Source organism: Anopheles stephensi, chromosome 3 (assembly GCF_013141755.1).
Source record: "Anopheles stephensi strain Indian chromosome 3, UCI_ANSTEP_V1.0, whole genome shotgun sequence".
Taxonomy (NCBI): Eukaryota; Metazoa; Arthropoda; class Insecta; order Diptera; family Culicidae; genus Anopheles; species Anopheles stephensi.
The window spans coordinates 3345749-3366954 of NC_050203.1; the positions used below are offsets into that span (position 1 = coordinate 3345749).

The 21206-nt window shown below is 46.0% G+C and overlaps 2 protein-coding genes across 8 annotated transcripts in view; one reads left to right on the forward strand and one right to left on the reverse strand.

Annotated features, from left to right (window-relative positions):
- Positions 1-19894, forward strand: part of LOC118509954 — a 42353-nt gene extending 22459 nt beyond the window's left edge. For 2 of the 6 annotated variants that reach the window (XM_036051314.1, XM_036051315.1), the window contains exon 7: positions 17645-19894. In XM_036051314.1, coding sequence (XP_035907207.1) covers positions 17645-17739 — 95 coding nt within the window. In that variant the 3' untranslated portion in view covers positions 17740-19894. The remainder of the gene's footprint in view (positions 1-17644) is intronic. The other 4 variants (XR_004905957.1, XR_004905959.1, XR_004905958.1 and 1 more) reach the window with 4 other exon arrangements.
- The window catches only part of LOC118509952 (glucose transporter type 1), a 166133-nt gene that overhangs the window by 119213 nt on the left and 25714 nt on the right, over positions 1-21206 (reverse strand). The window lies entirely within an intron of this gene.

The following is a 21206-nucleotide window of genomic DNA, read 5'->3' on the forward strand; positions in this document are numbered from 1 at the left end:
CGAGGGGAGAGAGGGGGAAGCGATCCGGAGAGAGTAAGGAGAGCTTTCCACAGAGTTTTCGCCTGGCTGGAAGAACTTCAAAAAAGTAAAACGTACCAGCCATTTGGTTTTGCCTCAAGGCGAACACACATTTTGTGCCAAAAACCGTCGTGTTTGCTGTGTTTGGTGCAAGTTTAACTACAAAATACGCCCGTACATACACCTCTACACACACACATCTATACATGCTCGGCAACGCAACGGAGAGCTACAACGAAACAATGATCGATCAAATAATCTCCGTTCCGAATCGCTCATGAATATTCAGTACCGTCGCTTCCGATATGATTTCCTTCCACAGTTGCCCTGCATGGACGCCCGTCGGACGGTAGGCCCACCGTGTGTAGAAGCTAAGCTGTGGCAAACCCGCAACCAACCGGCAACGCATCGATGAAATCGTCCTCATCGATCGAAAACCCGACCACGGCGCTACATAGTAGTTAAAGGATCCCCTTTTTACCACAACATTTTCCGTAAGACGGCGGTCCTCAAGGCGGTACAATGCGGCTGAAGCGATCCAACGGTAATCGGAAATGACCATGTCGTTCTCGGATCGCTTGGTTGCTAATTACGATTGACAGGCAATCCGGGATGGAAAGGGACTGTTTAAACCATTTGTAAGGATCAAGGCTCGTCGATTTTTTGTTTCTCTGCAGTTCGAAAATTCCAAGAAACAAGCTACACACATTAAAGGAAAGTCGTGTTTCTTACCCCGGGTGGATGGGCTCGATCTGGCTAGCTAACCCTTAAATTCTGCACACTTTTTCCACGGAACGCCTCGAAACAGATCCTTTGTTGCGACTCGATTGTGTGCATTCGGACGTTTCTTTGTCCGTCGTTTTGTTTTTTTTTTCGCTCTCTCTCCTTCTCTTGCACTCACTCCCACTGTACATCTTTCGATCGTGAATTGTGCACGGCGAACAATGAAGCGATGGAAATGCACAACGACCGCCTGCCAAACCGGTTGTGAATATTCGATAAATGGGCAGCAAGGCAGGTGGGCCGACAGAGACGGCGGTGCATACTCTTGTTCGCTCTACGATGGTCGTTTGTACCAGCATTTTGTTTTGTACCGGTTGGGAGTTCAAACACTCGACCATTTCGTGCACGGCCATGTGAACCGATAATGGAGGTAATGTGCATCGACTGTTCGTCTGTTCGGCAAACGCCAACGCTATCAACGCTGTATTTGTGCTTTTGGATGGGGTGAAGCATAAATTTCCACTACTGAAGCGAGAGAAGTGGCAGCCAGTGGGGGGGGCCGTGGGTGTGGGCCGCGGTGGGGGAAGAAACCGTTTGCTGGAAATTTTCCACCCAATGATAGATCCCTTTTTTCTCGGAATATTTAACTTTCTAGCAGTTGGATTGCGCTCACACACAATGCGAGTGCCCATCCAGCTCGATTGTGGGCAATGCAATATTAAGCTCTTTCTTTCGGTGTTACGTGCAGTGTGTGAATGTACAGTGCGTGACGAAATTTTATCGATATGTTGGGCATTGGGGAGTCGATTGAAATTTTGGGCCTGGAATCCTGAGCAAGGCACCATTGATATTCAAGCGATTTGGTGCGTGGATTGTGTTTTTTTTTTCTGCTAATCATTTAAAACAGTAAAGTATTAATATTTAAAATTAAAAATTTCAACAAATATTATGAAACACCAGGCGTCTTCATCGATACAAAACGCTTTTTTATGTTTAGTGTGTAGTTTTTTGGAACGCACTGTAACACACACAACCACCCAACGCCAGACCAGTTGGCTATCCACTTCGCAAAAATGGATGCACACAACCCGAAAAAGCATTCTTTGTGAGCAAACCGTGCGTACAATTGCGCTTGGAGCTTTCGCGTGTATTTATGCATGTATTTTTGTAAGCATCAGCGAGTGGAATGCTTCCCGATGTAAGCACCGTTCCGCATTGCTTTGTTTTCTGCCGCTGAGTATGTGATTACATTTGCGCGTTGATTAGACCATTTTCCCTTCTGCTGTGCATTCTGCCCTGCCCTGATTTCAGCGGTGGTTGAGAAAATCCACTAACCCACAGCTAGGAAAACACACGCTCTGATTTCGAACGCAATCCGGTCGGCAGGCTTGGGAACAGTGAAGTGAATGTGTTCGTTCCGTTCATGTAACCCGAGCGAATACCGTTCACCAATCAATCTCGGCCGGTGAGTGATCAAATTGAACATTCTATGGGTCCGCTGTTTCACGGCACGTAATTATTGACATTCCACATTCAACCGTAACGACTCGACGCTAATCCCGGCCAACGCTGGCAGAAGCCAATCCTTCAAAATGCCTCAATCTCGGGAAGCTTTTATCCGATGGCTATCATTTCTCTAATCACCTGTCCTGTGGTTCACTTGGCACTGTGCTACGGGAGAGCCCATTTTCCAAGCCCCCAGAAGACCTAACGATGGCGCCGACCACACCAAGCGTTTTGCGATCGTATCGTTTCGTCGGGAATCAAATTCCAATCCTGCTGCCAGGTTCCGGCCAATTTCGGTTCGTTTCGTGCCACAAAAACACACTCCCCGTTTTCCTTCTTTTTTGTGTTTGTTCTTTCCGCCCTGCTCATTTGGAGATTCAAACCGGGAAAAGTGGAAAGTGTTCTTCCAAGGGTGTTGATGGGTGGTAAGGGGTGTACCGCAATAATCTAAAAGAGGGGAACGGCCACTCCATCAGCGGCAGACTTAACCGAAAGTCTTGGCAAGCCTTCAAACCGATAATAAAGCAATCTTACCAGGCCGCAATCAGCCCAAAGGGTGGGCCATTTTCAGGGGCCATCTTTCCATCTGCCCACCCCAGCAGAGAAAAAGCGATTGCGACACGTTGAGGCTCGAGATCAGATCGGACACACGCGCGCGCGCGCTCGCCCCCATCCAAACTCGAGCGGAAAGTGCCCTTTAATGTGACACGACAGTACCGCGACGTTCGTTTGACGCAAACGGCGACAACTATGGTCTCGGTATCCTTTTGATAGTGATTGCGGTTGCCACCAAGTGGTGTGGTGGTGGAGCTGCTACTGCTGCACCCGGTTCGGTTATATGAGCGGTCATGATTTGCATACGAAACCCATTTGCCAGCGTCAGGTCGTTTTCGATGGGCGATAATCATCAACCTGCCCAACCCATTTCCCGTACATCATCAGGCTCGGTGGGGAGTAGGAAGGGGTGTGCAATGGGGAAAATGGGGGTTTGAGTGAAACGAGGAAATGATAATGATAAAGATAAAGCAGCTGCAGCTGAGAATCGAACGAAGGAAGAGACAAATGAGTTTGTGGGCGGAAGAATGTCCGCATGCGGTCTGATACAACATTGGGCCTGCAAATGATTTTTCGTCTTAAAATGGCCCTTTCTTCCGGTGTCTTGTCCTGTCCTTAGGACATTTTATCGAAATTCAATTTAAACATCGGTGTTTAGCTTCTTTTCTGTGTGTCAAATCGAAAACTGATGAGAGCTAAACAAAATTTTTAGGTTTTTAATTTGTTTTGTAAGTAATGTTATTTGACTTCTAGTGAGATTTTCTTATTGTATTCTTTCTTTGTCTCAAGTTTTTTCCTCTTTCAAGGCCTGTCACATTTTTCTCTTGTGTTTTACAATCTTGGGATGAACTTCTATAAGTCTAATAATTGTTTTTCTCGTATCTATTACAAATCGTGAATGATGTATATTTTTCAAACGCTCTTCCAAAAATCTTAAAAAATCAAGCCATTTGCGGATGTGGTTTCTGAACGCATCAAAAAATAAGTTACAAAATTAAGTCAAAAGCCAAAATAATCCACTTTTATGGCCGCTATCAAATTGTGAATCAGAAATATAAATTAGTAAAATATCAAGCTGTTTCCAGAACGATCGAGCGCTGCAGTGACGAAAAATTTGCTGATCCTTTGCCGTTTTATTACTTTCAACCTTTCATAAATCTTAAACTTTTCTTACCAATTCAACGTTTTCAATTGCTTATAAAGGCAGGATAAGAAAAAAAACCCTTACTCACACACAAACACACTCACGATAGAAATGGAAGGATTGAAAACCGTCCGTAAACCACCGAAAGGAGAAACAATTTGCACAGTTTTACTGCGAAACAACTTCCGGTGGCGTATTACTTTGAAAGCAGGCAAAAAGAAAGCGAGGGAAAAGTGAAGGAAACAAGCCACAGGAAATGCGGCCCAATCCTTATCCTGCCAACCCAATCCATCCTCTTCAGACAGACGCTGGCCATGTATTTGTGCCGTAAAAACGATCTTCCTGTTTTCTCCATTCGGCGATGTGTTCGGTGAATGTTGTTTCACCGATGTTTCGTCCCGGAAAATGGATGGCTGGGGCAATGGGCATGATCAATCCTCCCAAATTTCTTCCCGAAGCTACGCTACCAACTGAGCGACATTAGCTCGTGAGCAAACTTCGTGCAAAGGATTTCGATTCGCCGAAAAGGTAATTTCCTCAATTGAAGCCGAAAGCTCCAAATCTTCATTTTTCACAAAGACAACTCACCCATGTTGTACGCCCCTTCTCCTCGCGTGCGTTGCCAGCAAAGCAAATACACACACACACACACAGCTACAGTCACAACTCACCAGCATTCATCCGGCATCATTATCATTATCATCAGAGGATGCTGCTCGTCACTCTTCCTGGACCACACACACCCAACCCAAGGGGTCGCAAAAGGGGCCAAATATCATCTGCATAAAATATGCTCAGTAATCAGCGCACAGACTGAGAGTAAAAGGGAGAGAGAGAGAGCTAGATAGGAAGCTAGAGAGAGAGAGAGAGAGAGATCAAGGGCTGGTAGGGGGCTGTGGGAAGGGAATCGTAAAGTAATGCTGAAAAATCCTACTTGTCGATGTAAAGCCACGAGTTTTTTGGAAGGAAGCTATTTTTCTTTCGGCAAAAATGGAGGTTCCTGTGAGGGTGATGTTTGTGGAGGTGGGTTTACACGGCAGCGGAAATGACGAGCCAGTTTCCTTTTTGGTGAGCACGATGTAAACAGCGTACGGAGGAGGGCATAAAGGGGTAGACAAGATATTCGTTACTCTAATTTATTCATCCGAACGTGTACTACACAGACAGTTTACAACGAGCTACTTTTTGTGGCAATTTACCTCTCATTCGCAGTCCCAACCCCCACCCGAAAATGCGTGGGTGGGGGTGGGTTGTCGTTTTTTTCATGGGGATGCAAATTGATCTTCCCACCCCCTGCTTTTCGGGCGATTTTGGAAAACGTTCATTTGGAAAATGAAAGCAAAATGTGTGCGAAACGCTTCGCTACCGTCGCCCTCTTCCCATGTCACGCCACGCACACATGTACCGTCCGTCAGTCAATAAGAGGGATGCTTAGCATAGGATAGCAAAGGAAAACTTGGTGGGCCAGAGGGTGGTGGCCTGGTGGCGTTGGATTGGAGTGCGGTGTGTGTGTGTGCGTTTTTCTCGTCATTTTCTCAGCACAAAACCTTCCCGTTTTCGATGATCGTAAGAAGCGGCGCAGCGAATCGGAACAAAGTTACAATCGAGTGACACAGCACTTTCAACCCCAACACCGCCCTGGCCACCGATGAGGAAGCCAATTTATGCGTTCGGGAAATACCGAAAAACGAAAATGTGTATGCGCTTCTTGCCCTGTTTCTGGTCCACGCAAAAGACTCGCCCAAGACGAGCGGTGGGAATGTGAAGTTTTTCCAACATTTTATTGTCCCGTCGTTTTTCCCATATCCCCCATTCGCTCCCCTTTTCTCTTCGGTCCCCCATGTACTGGCAGCAAATTGCGGAATGAGTTTAATTTCACTTCACTTAAAGGTAATTGAGATAAATGGTGGCAGGCATACCGAATGGTGGAGTTTTCTGCACCGATGGGATGGGGTGCAAGGAGTCGAGCGACAGCAGGGCTGAGAGTTGAGAGTCATAAAATAAAAACTGAGATTTAAGATTGTGCATTGATGGAATGATGCTCGTAAAAACCAAACTAACGCCATATTGACTGGCTTCAATTAGCCGCAAAGTCATTTGGGGAAGTTTTTTGTCATGGTTAAATGTAACAATTTGAATAGATTCGCTGTAGACTTCAAGCTCATCAAGCTTTAGAAAGACCTTTTTGCATTGCAAATTGCATAATTTCTTGTTAAACTAACAGTTTAACTGCAAACTGGACTCAAGACATTATTTCACGCCCGAATGTATGCAATGTTTGCTTTCCAACTTTTAAATGCTTTCTTATTCCAGTGCAGATTGAAAAGTTTTCGGCGCGAAAAATGTTTTAAGTAAACCCTTATACTAAACGCCTAAATGTATGCAATCATTAATTTTTGTCTCCATTCACAAGACTACCATGGCAAACATGAGCTTAGATATATATTCCTTGGTAACAATCGTTGAGCAAGCTTCCAAACGACAGAGGAAAAAAATCTCTCCATTTCCTTTAACGCAGCTTGGCAGTTCGGGCGCACACATTCACCCATACTTTGACCAACCTTAGCGTTAAGGTTGGGAAAATTTAATTTAAACCATAAACTTATGCAAACCAATACGAACAAATGGAGGCGGCTGAAAGTGGGGGAACCGGTGGAAACCTTATCTCTGCGCACAGTATTTGGCCTGTCGCAGGCATATCGTGTGAAAAGCGCACCCCGAAGCCGAAGGGCATCAGGGAAAGGCATTAACTAATCTCTCTACCATCCGGCCACAACTGGCGCCTGGAACGCTGGGAAAGCGTGTGGCGGAAAGCGGAAACCAAGATAACCGGAGCATGGGCCCAGCGTGCACCAGCGTGTGTGGGTGCGTTGTACCCGAGTCCGGCCGGTCGGTTGCCTGGCGTTGGGAAGTAATTGTGGTTTAATTTCGCTGCAACGATCAATTTTGGCGCGTTTGCTGCTGATGATGCCGGTTGCCGGTAGCAGACGGGGACAGGAGGGGAAGGTTGGTCGTGGGAGGTGGTGGTGCTACTGTTGAATATTATTCAACCTTCTCGGTCGCTCGGTCAGACGATTGGAAATGTTTAGCCCAAAATCTAAGCACCAGTCGACAGAGTCGGCCCCGGAGCAGTGGGTTAAGCGCCGTGGTGGAAACAGTGGACGGAAAATTCATTCGAAATTATTTGTACGCTCACTTGATGGTCGTTTTTCTTCTCTGCCTTTAGCCTCTCGCTAACGCACGCGTGTAGTACGGATGGTTTGAAAATTTGGTGCGCAAGAGGCAGATTCTTTGTGCAAATCGCTGACTAGGTTCAATGGGAAAATTTATTCTAACTCACACACCGACCGGCCGGGAATTGGAGGGACGAGTTAACGATCGAGAATGACGATATGGTTTGGCTGAGGGCGAAAGAAGCAGCGATCTTTGCGACCAACAAAAAAAATACGAGTCCTGTGCGGGCAACAGATGAAAATAAAACGTGGCACGTAAAATACGCCCTTCATCGCAGCGGGAAAATCACTGTAAAGGGAAGCGAGGCAGGAACGAACGAGACAATGTCGAACGATGGTCGTTGGCGTCTTCGTCCCCATCGCCGTCGTCATGGTTGTGAGTAGCGCAAGCACAAATTGAATTTTAAATATTCAATTGAAGGAACATTAATCGTAGCACACGCAGTGATGCGAAACCGAGCTTAGAAAAGCCTTCGCGTGGATGAGGCGGCCGGCCTGGGTCGGGGTTGGATGGGCGGTTGATGATGATGGTACAACAATGGGATGGAACGTTTCGTTCCCCCGGAAGTGAGTTTTTGACTTTCAGTGTGTACCTGGTGAAAAACATGCTACCGAACCGATGCGCGCTCGCATACCATCGATGGCTTGCCTGTCGTACTGCTCGAAGGAAAGGAAATTTGCTTCTTTTTGTGTATTGGAGAGTACACGGTGTCTGTGTGTGCGTAGAAAGGGATGAGGAAGAAAGAAAGGAGGGGTGGATTACATTCAAAAATGAGAAAATATTCACATTCACACATACACAGTCCGTGGGGAGGAATTTTTATTTTATTCTTTCTTATGCAAAATGTCGAAAAATGTCAGTTCAACGAATTGTTCCCTTGCTGCTCTGAGCGAAACGGGGTAGGGAAAGTGGGATATCCGGGAGAATTGAAACCCTGCTGGTTGGAGATGTAGCACACAAATTCGTTCGTTCGTTCGTTCGTTCGTTTGGTTAAAGCACACAAAAGAAATCTCACAATGAACGGCATAAGTCTCAGTCGAATAATATAAATTTCAATAAATGAACCAAAACCAACGATGGCGGTTGGGAAGGGGTAAGTTTCCGCTGCAACGAGGGGGATGGGGGGAAGCAGTGTGGTGGAAATGATAACCCTACCGCCTTTCCTCTTTCTTCCCTTTATCTTCCCCTCCTCATTGTTGGAATGGCAACAATTCTCAGCAGTTAAAGCAGAAAAAATCCCATTCAACCCCGGGAGCGAAAGCAAATGGAGCAGGAAAGAAGAAACGGTGCCTTTTGTGCTCTGGTAGAAAGGGGGGGTGCGCCTGCCTGCACAAGGAAAACTCGTTACGGTACTGTATGGAAAATTGAGTGCGTTTCTCTGCTTTTAACGCCCCGTTCCAAACGTGTGCTGGATTTAGATCGGATTTCTTTAGTCGCAAGAGTTTGATGGCGATGGAATTAATGAACGAGGGAAAGATATTTAGGGTCAGTGATCTTCGGTATCGATCCGCTGATGGAAAGCCAAAACTATAATCTAGGATTTCCCTCGGATAAAGAACATACACCCACACCAGCAACGACAATATTTGATCGCATTTATCACAGCTCAAGAGCTTTGAATCGTAAGCAAGCCTTAAAGTATGCAACCTGCATAACAAAAGGGCATTGTGCTGTGCCGTATAACGTATCATTTTGCATTACAAAGGAGAAAATTTATAAAAAATAGATGAATTATCAATCTTTAAACATTTTTTCACAACATGAACACACGCATAACATCAGCTTTGTTGAAACGATCTGCTTCTACTATCTCACCGGTTGGGCGTACAAATATATATATATATTGCACGGCTTAGGAAAATAAGCTTGTGATAATACCGCGATAAGCAAAAACCCAGATTTTTCGCAACCTTTTGTTTAAAACTACGTGGGAAGACGGGGGTCCAAAATTGAATCCGGACAGAAAAATTCATCCGCCAGTTGGATTAACTGTGTATTTTAGAAGTGCTGTTTTCTCTGTGTGTGTGTGGGTCTCCTACTACTACCACCGCATTCTTTCTTTTTAAATTTTTATCGTTCGCAACGAAACGGTAGAGTGGGACCACTTGCCCTCACCTGTTTCGCGTCCCGTGTTCAGCGTGCCAGCAGTTGAACCTAGCCTTCGTTTGGCTATAAATTAAATAATAAATCCTTTCGTTTCGTTTCGTGTAATCCGCTCCCCGGGGATTGGGGAGGGGGCCGAAAGCTGGATTCTATCCGCGATTCTGCAGATGCAACCAATTCCCCGCGATTTCTACTTTTTTTTTCTTTTACGCCAACGATTCCCGTTTCGATCGCCAAGGCATCCTCGAGAGATTGCTAAAGAAGTGTACTGCGTTTTTTGTTATAATAAAGCTGTTTTTTGTGCTCCCCCTTTTGTCTGGTCCCGCTGCCAACAGTTAAAAAGGTGAAAACGGTGCAAAAGAATAAACCTGCCAAAAATGGTTGGGGAGAAATGGTCCGCTTTCGCTACGTGGGAGCAAAAGACCACAAATAAATACTGCATATAAATACTTGCGAAGCTTTCGGTGAAAATGGGAGCGATGGGAGGCAGACAAAAACGCTACCGGTATTAAAGGATAAAGCAGGCTCCAGCAAATGTATTCATAAAAAATGACGCGCCACACATAATAAAACGAACGCAAAACAAAATGCGTTCCCATCCAAAAGCGTCTGATACTGAAGGATGAAGGATATTGAAAAACGAGGTGCACTGTTGATTAATTTCACTTCCCGCTCGCTCGCTCTCCCGTGCCTTTTCCCTCGCCCCCATTCATCTTCTGGTCACATTTTTCAGAAACGTTTTCCATCACCTGTCGATGGCATCGAGAGCAACTGAATGGAACGATCGTGCGAAAGAACGAACAAATGGATGGATGAATGTTATTTGCAGGAGGGCGCCCAATCCGTCATCAAAGAGCAGCTTTGCTTTGGCTTTGATTTCGCTTTTTTCCTTAAACCGTTTGTTGCACGCTATCAGCCTGCCAGCTTGGAAGGAGTTAAAAACGCAACAGCGAAAAAAAGAATGCTAGGAGCGGCACAGAGAGAAAGACAGAGAAACAAGTAATTACCTCATTTTGTTTCGACCGTGATGTAGCTCGTTTACATTGAATGATTTCGATTATGGTGTACGGTGGAAAATTAGCAACAGTAACGCTCGGCACCTCAGAATCGTAAGCTTCAGAAACAATTGGTCTGCAAAGAGAGAGGGAGAGAGAGAGAGAGAAAGAAAAATAAGGAAATGGAATTATTGTTGTCTCGAATCTGAGGCGAGATGCGCACATTGCATACATTTCGGCGCTTAAATGCGCTGTCTGTGATTCGCTGTAGCATTAACACTAGTTAACAGAAACTTGTTTTGTGGATGTGTTTTTCCTAACGCTATTTTCGGTTCCCAAAAACCAAAATGCTTCCAAAATTAATCTTCCACTTCGTAAACATGAATTACGTCTAGTTTGGCTCATTATTCCTTCCCAGCGGCAAACGACACGCCGATTCGAGGGGTTTACGTGTTTGCAACAGCAAAACGGTCCTGAAGCATGCCCCAAAAACCCGGCCCGAAAAAGGATTCCCGGTAAGCCCCTATTCGCCAGTCCCCGGCGGGCTTTTCCAGAGAAGATTTCTCCGGCTTTCTGCACACCGAAAACAAGAACTTCTCCCTCCGGAAGGCTTCCCGTCGTACAGTCGCACGTTTATTTCGTTAAGTGGGCCCGGGCTTTTGCCCGAGTCAATCATGGTGTGTCGGGAGCAGTGTTTCACACATACATCCTAACATACACACACACAGGCACACCTGCTGGGAGGGAAATTTTAATTAAATTTACAACCATTATCACGATACCGCCCGAGTGCGTGCGTCTGTGCAACGGGGGTAGCTCGAGAATCGACGGGTCGGGTCGAGTTTTTCGGAGGTCGCCCACGGGGTTCAACGAACATAAGGCCTCCGTAATGCATCCCTGTATTCACACATACGTGTATCCGTTACCGCCGGGGAACCGGGTTTCAAAGCAGGGATGTTTTGCTCATTACATGATGGGTGTGCAGAAAATTATGACGAAAATAATAACGTGCCTTTGAGTGAACGGAAGGCACGGAAGGTGACGTATCTTCATTACATGTGCACGGCAGCGCACAGGAGTAATGAGCCCGTGCTTTTTTCGGTATTACAAAGTTTACTTACACGAGTGTCTGTGTGTGTGTGTGTGTGTGTGTGCGTATCTTTCACCCCGTCCCCATCTAACACTCACCCTCGAAAGACACATTTTGTGAAAGATAAATTCGATAGAAAAATATTTTTCCATCGGAGAATTTTAATTAAGTTTAAATTTTCACGTCATGCTCGTGTGCGTGTGTGTCGAAATCAAAACACAAAAACCCGCTCGTGCGCTCGATCCAACGGAGATCGTTGCAGCATTTCCGCTTCCTATCCAGCGCAAAACTCACGCAGGAACACGTGCTGTTGTAAAGTGCTTCCGCCCTGCGTCAGTCAGACGCCGAAAACTCTCCAAATAAACATCTCAACTGCGGATAAGATTTTGTGTTACACACCGTCGTCGCGTGTAATTCGGTCGGCGGTGTCCTTAGCGTCGCAGAACGTAAAGCACCTTCCGTGCTTAATTCTAACCGGAAAACTTTCATCCTCCGAAGGTGGACGACCGCGACGAGAAGGATTTACCTTTCTCCGGTGAAAATGGCGAAAATGTGCGCAAATCCAACCCCACCGTGGCTTCCATGGAAGGGTTTTTCACCCGTCGGGTTCGGTCGGGCGCATGGCAATCGTTCTAATTACCTTCTTTCTTGTGGTGAAGGCTTGCTCCATCCTTCCAACAGACTTGGGGCGAAAGGTGTTGAAGATACAAGGAATCTTCGGGAAACTATGTTTCGTTGTGGTTTCTGTCCGTTGCGGACGGGGACACACTGCTTCACTCATCCACCGTGGGGAAACTATTTTCGATGGCAGATTATTCTACATCCTTTTGCTCGTTAGTGGGAAAAAGGAGGCGAAGGAAAGTGGAAGTTCGTGGAAGGTAGCTGCTGTGCGCTAAAATAAATACATTTAGGTTGATTCGAGGTTCTCCACGCTAGCGTCTTCGAGAGGCAGAGTTCGACAAGCAATCAGGATCACGTTGGTAGAAATCGGGAGATCAATAGCTTGCAGAAAGTAAACATCCTTTGGAATTGATTAAAAGGATGAAACGCAATTTTAATTTGAATATCATCATTAAAAAGGGAAACCTTGTTTGAAAACCTACCTATCTTTGGGCGTTTCAATTTTGAGCTCAAATACTTAATTTTTACATAAAACAAATAAAGTCGTAGAAATGCGCCTAGGTGTATGCAATTTTCAGCACACAAAGGCTACTATGTATCTACTTCTTTGTACAAACCCACAATTTTAGCTCTCCAACTGCTTGCTGAACCCTGATCTTCCAACGCGGAACCTTTTCCAGCACGTCCGCATGGTTTCTTCATCGCGATTCGCAAAATTGGGTTCACACGTTTGACGTGGTTAAAAGTTTGCCTTAGAATCGTCGTTTTGTCACCACGGCGCTCCGGAGACACCACGATCGCTGGGCCTGCCGTGCTCGGCACGAAAGATTCTTCCACCATCCACCAAACGGCACGAGACGAAACTTGAGTGAGTGATTGCAGCGAGATAAACTTTCATCCACCACAAAGCGGAACGTGTCCTTGCCGTTGTGCATGGTTTCATCGTGCATCTTGGGTGCGTTTCTCGTTCCGGGCACCAGTGGAATGATAGTTGATTGTTCGCACACACACACACACTCACACACACTCACGGAGTTAGGAAGCAAATCTTAAACACGCTTGCTTGCACATGCATCTGCAAGCCGGTAGCAAACGAGTCAAGTCAACTTTCGCCTTGCCGGTGACGACGATGCCGAAGATGGGTTGATTATTGATTCTGGTGCGAAAATATGTTTACCAAGGCATGGGAAAACCGCAGCTTCTTTGAACACACAGCCCAAAGCCATGGTTTAAGGTTCAAAATATTCCGCTTCACACACACACAGACACAAATAAATACAAACACACAGGCACAGGTGTTTTTTTTTTCTTTGCCGCCTTATGACACATGAGATTGAAATCCCGCTCGTCGAACTCAATACAGGATTATTTGCTTCTTCCCCTGTTTTCCCCAACCGCCAACCACACCTCTCTGACAGGTGCATCAATTTGTGGAGCGCTTTTCGGAATTGGAAAATAAGCTCTTTCGCATTGTGATGCACAAAAATGCACCATTCGGCAATGCCAATCAAATTCACACCCAGCGCTTACAATGTGTGGCATGTAATCAGAGAGAAAGAATGATGCACGCCGCACGCAAACGCAAAGGCACACACTTCAAACCTGTGCAAAAAAAAGGAAAGTGAAATCTTTTTTAAATTAAAATCTCTGGCACTTCGGGATGTGGTATCTGTGCCCGTAAATGACGAAACAGATCCACCCGTCCATCAGCTGGATCGGTGGAGTGGATAATGGCCAATCAGTGTTTAATTATTCCACTTAATACACTGCACGTGGGCACATTGCTTCATTTACGTTGTAGCCGGTTGCGCCGGTTGCGCCCAAATACCGGTAATGGCATTATTTGCTGGCAGTCCTGCCGTATTTGCAGCGCGCTCTCACGCGCGCAGTGGCCACGAGTGTCAAAAAACAATGCGAGGGGCTTTTATTTAAACCTTTATGGTATTGTGTGTGCCCGGTTTTCGCGTCGGGCAGATGAAAGAAATTTAAATTACCGTTGCGAATTCAATTGCATTTTTCGGCAATTAACGCCAGCGCCTTTGTTTACGTGCCTTTCCTTCGTTCGATGGAGCAATCGGAAAATTGTATTACACACAGGCTCATGTAACGTGTATTGTTGCGTTGCAGGCTGTGCTGGTTGCCTGTACTTCAATGCACTTAAATGGAATACAGATGTGATGCACTACTTGCAATGCACATTGAACAATGCTACCGACAATTGCCATGTAGAAAGCCTAAAGGTATGCAATTTCTAGAACAATTTTCACATTGGTTAACAAGTACTGCAACAATGATACGTGATTCAAATTTATCCAACATTTTCGAATTCGGCAACCTTATCGAATGATACGCCTACAAGCATGCAATTTTTTGAAGTAGTTTGCTAGTAAATGATTTTGATAATAGATTTTAAAAAAATCCGTTTAAACTATTATCATTTGAATATGATAAAAGCATCCTTCTATTTCGGATATTACCATACAAACAAAACACTTGCACCGCGGTAAAAACGTACCCGTCATCTTTATTTTCATAAGCGCTCCGTGCGCTTTTCCAAATTAAATCGGAACATCCAATCTATGCAAAAGCCCGTGAATGGCGCTTGCAGACGCACACCAACAAAGCTGCACTGCAACAGTGATTTCATTGCTGGCAGCGCCCAACCACATTCATCATACGTCACCCGGTTACAAAATCCCATTCAGGTAATGGAAAACTCCGTCCCACAGAGGAGCTCGTAAACCTTTTTTTTCTTCACCCTTGTGCCTTCACTCCATCTCTCTTTCTCTCTCTCTCTCTCTCTCTCTATCCCCAGCCCCCAAACGGTCAAACGCCATGTTCGGTGCCGTGTCGCCAAAAGGTTTGCGACTTAATCTCCACCTAAAGCTATCTTCCCGACTTTGTCCAACCGGAGGGACACAGAGGGACAGATGCAAATGGCATTTACTCTTCTGCCTATGGTGCCGTTGAGCATGCTGCCGTGGAGATGGCGAGGATGTGGAAAAATCATCATAATTTTCCATATCTATCTTTCGCTCCGAACCTCCTAACCGTCGTCCACCTTAACCTAATCTCAACTAAGAAAGCACACGCAAATTTTGCGCCTGGGTCCCACGCTTCTTCACACACGGCCACGCTCTTCACCCAGGTAGGGTCGAGTGTAGCGCATAGCATAAAGCACTTTGGTTCCTGTTCCGTTCCCCGAACGGGAACGATGTGTATTCAAAGCTTTCAGAGTGTGTCAGCGTGTGTGTGTGTGTGTGTTTGTATTTCGCAGAGTGCTCACACACAGAGAGCCACGCGTAAAGTGAACTATTACCCGGGCAAAGTGGGCCGCAGGATACACGCCGAGGCTCACGGACAATCGTGACAGCGGCATATACGTGGAAGGAACCATCCTCGTCGTTGTCGTCGTCGTCAGGAGCCCTTCTGCACTTCTTTATGCTGGCACCACTGCTGCTTTCGGGCCAGATTGTCCTGAGCTACATCCCCGAACAACCCGAGGACGGTTGGTGAATTGAATCTTTTCCCATTTTTATACACACCTCTACGTGCGTTCCTGCATACTGCATGGGTCGTCGTCGCCATCGTCGTCGTCAGATTCTCCCACCCCGAATGCCTTACCGTAGGGCGCGGATCTTCATCGCACTAAAATAAAGTCATCAGAATTTTTATCTTCTTTGCAGCTTCAGACTTCTCCCGGCTCCTTCTCTCCCTTCCAGATCCACCTTCCATCATCCACAGTGGAATAGTACAAAACCTCCTCACTACTAAAGGATATTCCGGGCGTTCCTTTACTTTCTCGCTCCCCTAGCCCCAATCCACCACAACTGCTCCCCCTTTTTATGGTGGGTTTTTGTTCGCCTGAGACCAGCCCCATCCCCATGCATGTGTGTGTGTGTGTCTGTAAAAAAGCGCGAAAAAAGGTCGCGAAAAAATAATCCTCCGTTGATATCGTTACGTTTTCGTTTTCATTTTCCAGCCCTCTAACCTCGTTCGGCCTTTTTCTTTTCCCTTCCTCTTCTTGTTCTTCCCTCGCTTTGCACAGAAAAGTGGAAGACTTGTGGGACACACACACCAGAAAAACACGAGCTCGCCTTCTTCACACTATTTGCAGTTGACTTCGGGACTTACGGTCGCGCTTCTCGGCGATCCTCTGACAACGACAGACTTCAGCCGAGTGTGGTGCAGGAAAGAGGGAGGAGGGAAAAAGGTGGATCATTTCATATCTAGTGTTGTCGCATGTGTTCCCACAACCACCACCACCACCACCACGACCAAGTGCCACCAAAGCACCACCCCTTTCCTCCCGTCCCGTTTCGCAGCTGTTTGTCAATTTTAAATTGAATTTTCTTTAATTTAAAATATTTTTTCGTTCACTTTCGCATTTTGGACCGTCTCGCAACAAGGCGAGGCGTGATGCGTGTTGGGAAATAAAAACAGACCCCCGGCCCCCTTCCAAACTCTGCGCGCAAATCCCTGTCTCCCGGGGGCAGGTTTTCCATGATTGGCCGCTGTTGACGCTGTACCGGGATCGCGAGAAGCAAAGAAAGAAACCAGAAGAAAGCAACTAAAACTGGTAACAAAAACCGTCACCCGAAAGAGATTTGAGCCCTGGCCCGGTACACAGTTTCGGTGGGTCGGTTGCTTATGTCAAGTAACGCTGAGCAGCTTACACAAAACGTCATCTGTCGTGAAGGTTTTCGAGGTTCTCGGGCGCCCCTGTTCCCGAGCCACCACCTCACGAAGAAGAGCTCTTCTCAGGGGAAGCGGCGAGTCATGCAGGTCACGACGTCCTCGGCTCGTCGTCGTCGTCCACACGTATAACTCCTCACTGGAGGGTGCTTCGTGACACTTGCAGCGTTTTGCTATAGTGCCCCGGGTTCACTGTTGGGACGGGGGAAATTGTTTTATGGAGAATGAAGAACAGAGGAGAGCAACTGCCCACCGCATTTGACTTGTGACTGGAATATTTAGAAGATTGGAGCTTGGAGAGCGAGTGAGCTTATCTTTTCTTGTGAAGTGTGGATGGCTTCGCTTTAAAACCCAACCCGCACCCTGCTTCAGTAAGTAGTTCAAGTTGTTTGGGCGCTATTGAAATTAAGTGAAAACAACACATTCCGAACCTCGTTGAGGGCAGCACCATACCGAACAGCCCTCAGCCCCAGCTTTACATTTGTTTTAAGGAAATTAAACTGAACCATAATTCCGTCACGTCAATCCGCGCGTCATGCAGCGTTTTCGTACGTGCAGCTATGACACTGCAGTGTGAGCGATGTTACGAGCGAATAGAATAAAAATGTACCCTCGTACGTATGGGCGAGAAAATAGCACCGATAGGCAACTAGGTTGGTTGGCTGCTCGTCATCATCATGCAGCAGTCTTCAAGAGACAGCACGGAGGTCTGAGCCCTCACATCCCAGAGGTTGGGTCAAATGAACAAGTAAAATGTAAATTACCTCGAACGGGCATGAATATTTCCTACGCAGATGAGCTTCCACTGTTCATTTTTCTTCTCGCTCCTACTTGACTGTCGGTGTACTTCTTTTACTGAGCTCGCTTGGAAACACGTCGATACTTCAACCGGCGTCCGGCGCTGTCTATGGGTTGCATTTATTTTCTGTATTCATTACCAATTCCTTTCATGCATTGCAGAAAACATAACACTCCCGGTGTCACCGCGCCCATTCCAGCACAATCTGTCCATCGCGCAACTATCGGAGGACGATTCGTTGACGTCGTCGTCGTGATGCGGTGTCGTCCCAGAGCAGTCGAGCAAAATTTACCAAGCAATTACAAACCAAATAAAAAAGAACCAGTACCGGTGGAGCACGCGGAGGCTGGGGGTTGGGAGCCTGAACTTACTTTGATGTTTACCCGGACGAATGGGCGGATGCGAAGGCGGGTGTTTGAGGTAGGTAAGTGTTTGTGGGAGAGTCGTACATGGCACAAATTAAATTGTTCTCCTTCGTTTGACCGGTTTACTTTCCATACATGCGGAGAAGAAGGTCTCGCAGGGCATCAGCAATCGTGCGCTAATTAATTTCACATTTTCCAACGGATTTCGCAGCATGGTTGGGGTTAAAATGTTGAACGGACTGGACTTCATCTTGTGCGGTGTCTTTGTAGTAACTGCACAAGCATACATTCAGAAGAAAGTTTAATTGAGGGTAAAAAGCGATCGAGGAGTAGTGTCTTCCGTGTATTGAGTAGGTAGTCAACAGGGTTCCATGTGGAGGACTGCGTACAGCAGTGGTTAGAGTGCAGGGCGTGTGTCTTACAAGGTACTGGTTCAAATCTCGATATTGACAGTTCTTCATTGCTATATGGGGTAGTACATTTAATCGACTTTTAAACGTGCTTGTAGGGTTACTGGAACTAGTCAAATACCCCATGCCCATGAAGTGTTGTGGCGTATTTATTCTTCGCTTGGAAACTCCCAATTTTCTTGAAACTTTTGTTAAGTTAGCACTTTTACGGCTCAACCCCTGCAAACGATCAGAATCTGTTTGCCCTCCACAAATCGATAGCCATTATCAGACGATAGAGCTTTTAAAGGTCCATCCCGTCCGAACGTTGCCAACTCGGTTTAAAACATCGTTCCAAACTAATCACCACAAAACTAAGCCATCCAACCCGACAAACCGATTTTAGTGCATTTGCCCCATTGCATCACAAAGACAAAACTTCACCCCACCAAGAAAATCCCTTTCCTTCTCTCCGCGTAAACTCGTAAAATCTCGTTTTTATGAGCACAAAACTTTTCGCCGTTCTCAAATCAACTTATCTTCCTATCGGACCTTGCCGGTTCTTTGTTTAGCTGACCGAGCCAACACGGTCGGTGATGAGTATTTAACTTCTTTATTTTTTGCTTCCACTTTGTAAAATCTTACATTCTGTCCAAAAATTCTGATCCCCTGATGGACCACTCAACAGCTGGGGTCAGAAGAACTGAAGCAACAGCAAAAAAACCGAATTCTTCTGCCCAACCTCACCCACCGGCAAAAACACGAAAAAGCAATTAAAGTGAATTTTATCACTCCGCAGTTTGGCGCCTCGGAGCTTTGAGAGACCCAACCGAGATTTACACAAAAAAGAATTATGAAAACTTTCTTCACGTATGAATTATTTCCCGTGCGACCTCACCATTTACCGGTCTTGCAGTTTTGTTTCTCCGTCCGCTGTTGTAAGTACGATCTTCACGGAAGGCTCTGATTACGGGTTTGCGCTCATCTCATCCACACAATAGCATCATTGTTGTGTTTTCTGTACGCGGAAAAGAAAATGGAATCCGGACATACCGGGTCTTGCAAGTCGTTAAATTTTTAATCTTCAAGCGGCCCCAACATTCCGCGTTTCGATACACATGTCCGATCGTACCGCATCAAGCATAAAAATTCTTTGTCAGATTTATCATGGGATTTCTATTACGGTGCATTTGCCACTGCTCGAAGCAATATTATTCTTCTCCGTGTCAATTCCCATTAAAAAGTAATAAAGCTAGACAAAATGGCAGACAGTTCTACCCTGCGGAACACCACCACCACACACAATGCGCTTCCCATTGCTTCCCTTTCTCGGTAAAGATAACGGACGGATGAAGTAAATCGAAGTTAAATTTAAAACTTTTCCATAGCGGAATGGAAAAACTCGGCGCACAGGGCGAGCGGAGCATATAAAAAGCTTCCTGGGCGTGCAGAGAGCTGTCAGTTGAATGGTGGATTTGTTATGTCGTGTGGGACGCTGCGGTTGGAATGTGAAGTAAACAAGTAGCAATAATACGTATCCGCAACTAAGAAAAACTATAGGATAACAGCAATCGTCAAGGGATTGTTATCGTGAAGTGAGTTTGTCATGCGAATTGCATACCGTCACAGCTTTGTTAGTAAATTTACCATCATCGCCCAAAGTTATGCAATTCAGTGTTTCTCTCAAACGTAAAATCCTTATATTCGCCGACCCTTCAAGGCTATTTTGACAATCGATCTTGTCGTCGTCCCTTTTTCGTGAAGAAAACTTTACCCAGAACATTGCATGACTTTATTAGAAGTCGTAGCTCGTACGACTCTCGCTCTCGCTACGCTCATCCCGTTCGGAGATAAAGTTGTAAGTTAATTTGTCTTGATTTTTATTAAAACTTCAATCATCCCTTCAACCATCATCTCGTCAAGGTATACATCGCCTGTGTGTGTGTTTTTTCGCTTCAATTTATGTTACTCTAGAAGGTATCCACTCCAACAAATTGTACCGAACTCTATTATCAAACTTTATCCATTCGGCAAGAAAAAAAAACAGGAGGAGAATGCTGATGTAGCATTTTGTTTCGATTGTCCCCATCGCCCCCCGACCCAGCTGGTTATCTAATTCGCACACTCCCATCTAGTGGTGGCTGATAAATATTGAAAAATGAAAACTTCGTTTACCGACTCCGCTTTTGAGTGAGTGGCTGCTATCTGACGAAGGGCGATAGGGATGCTTTAGGAATATTGAAAACCTCGTCCACGTACACGACAAGAGACCTCACGTCGTCTAAACTATCGTTTGGTGTACTCAATTTTCTTCTCAGGGCTTTCGGTTTTCTGCTTGTCTCAGCTCGTCCACCGACAAGAGCCCGCTGGCCGTGCGAAAGTGTTGGGCGAAAAAACATTGCCCTTGGCACACATTTATCTGTCTCCAGCGTATCCTTGTCGACGGTGTAGTCAGCGACGAGGATTTTGGACCCGTTTCAAGTTTGTTTATCGTCTTTTCGGAGGGCTTCTTCGGTCTTGCTGCTGTGCCGCCGGAACGAGCGGCCAACGCGAGATGTCCCAGCAGGCAACGTGAGCCGGGCAACGATAGTGAACGCGTATACATTTGGCGACTTATAAGCACCATGCACCGAGCTAACGAAATAAGAGAAAAAAACCCGCCACAGCTCCCAACACTCGGACCCAAGATAGTCGTCGAAAGATAGTCGTTTCATATTGCGAACGACTTTCCCACTATCGTAGGTTGCATCTAGATTGGAGCAGCACGGTACGGGGTTTGTAATTTCGGGACAAAGCGACATGTACTTGGCCCAGCAAAACGGAGGGAACATGCAGGCGCAAGCTCGCAATTCTGAAGCTGGAATCGGTTCCAGCCAAAAAGAAAAATAACACCCAAGGAACTAGCAATAACTGTCATCCGTTCTGTTCTGTTTCAGAGTTCAGAGCAACAACAAAAAAAAGAAGTCCTC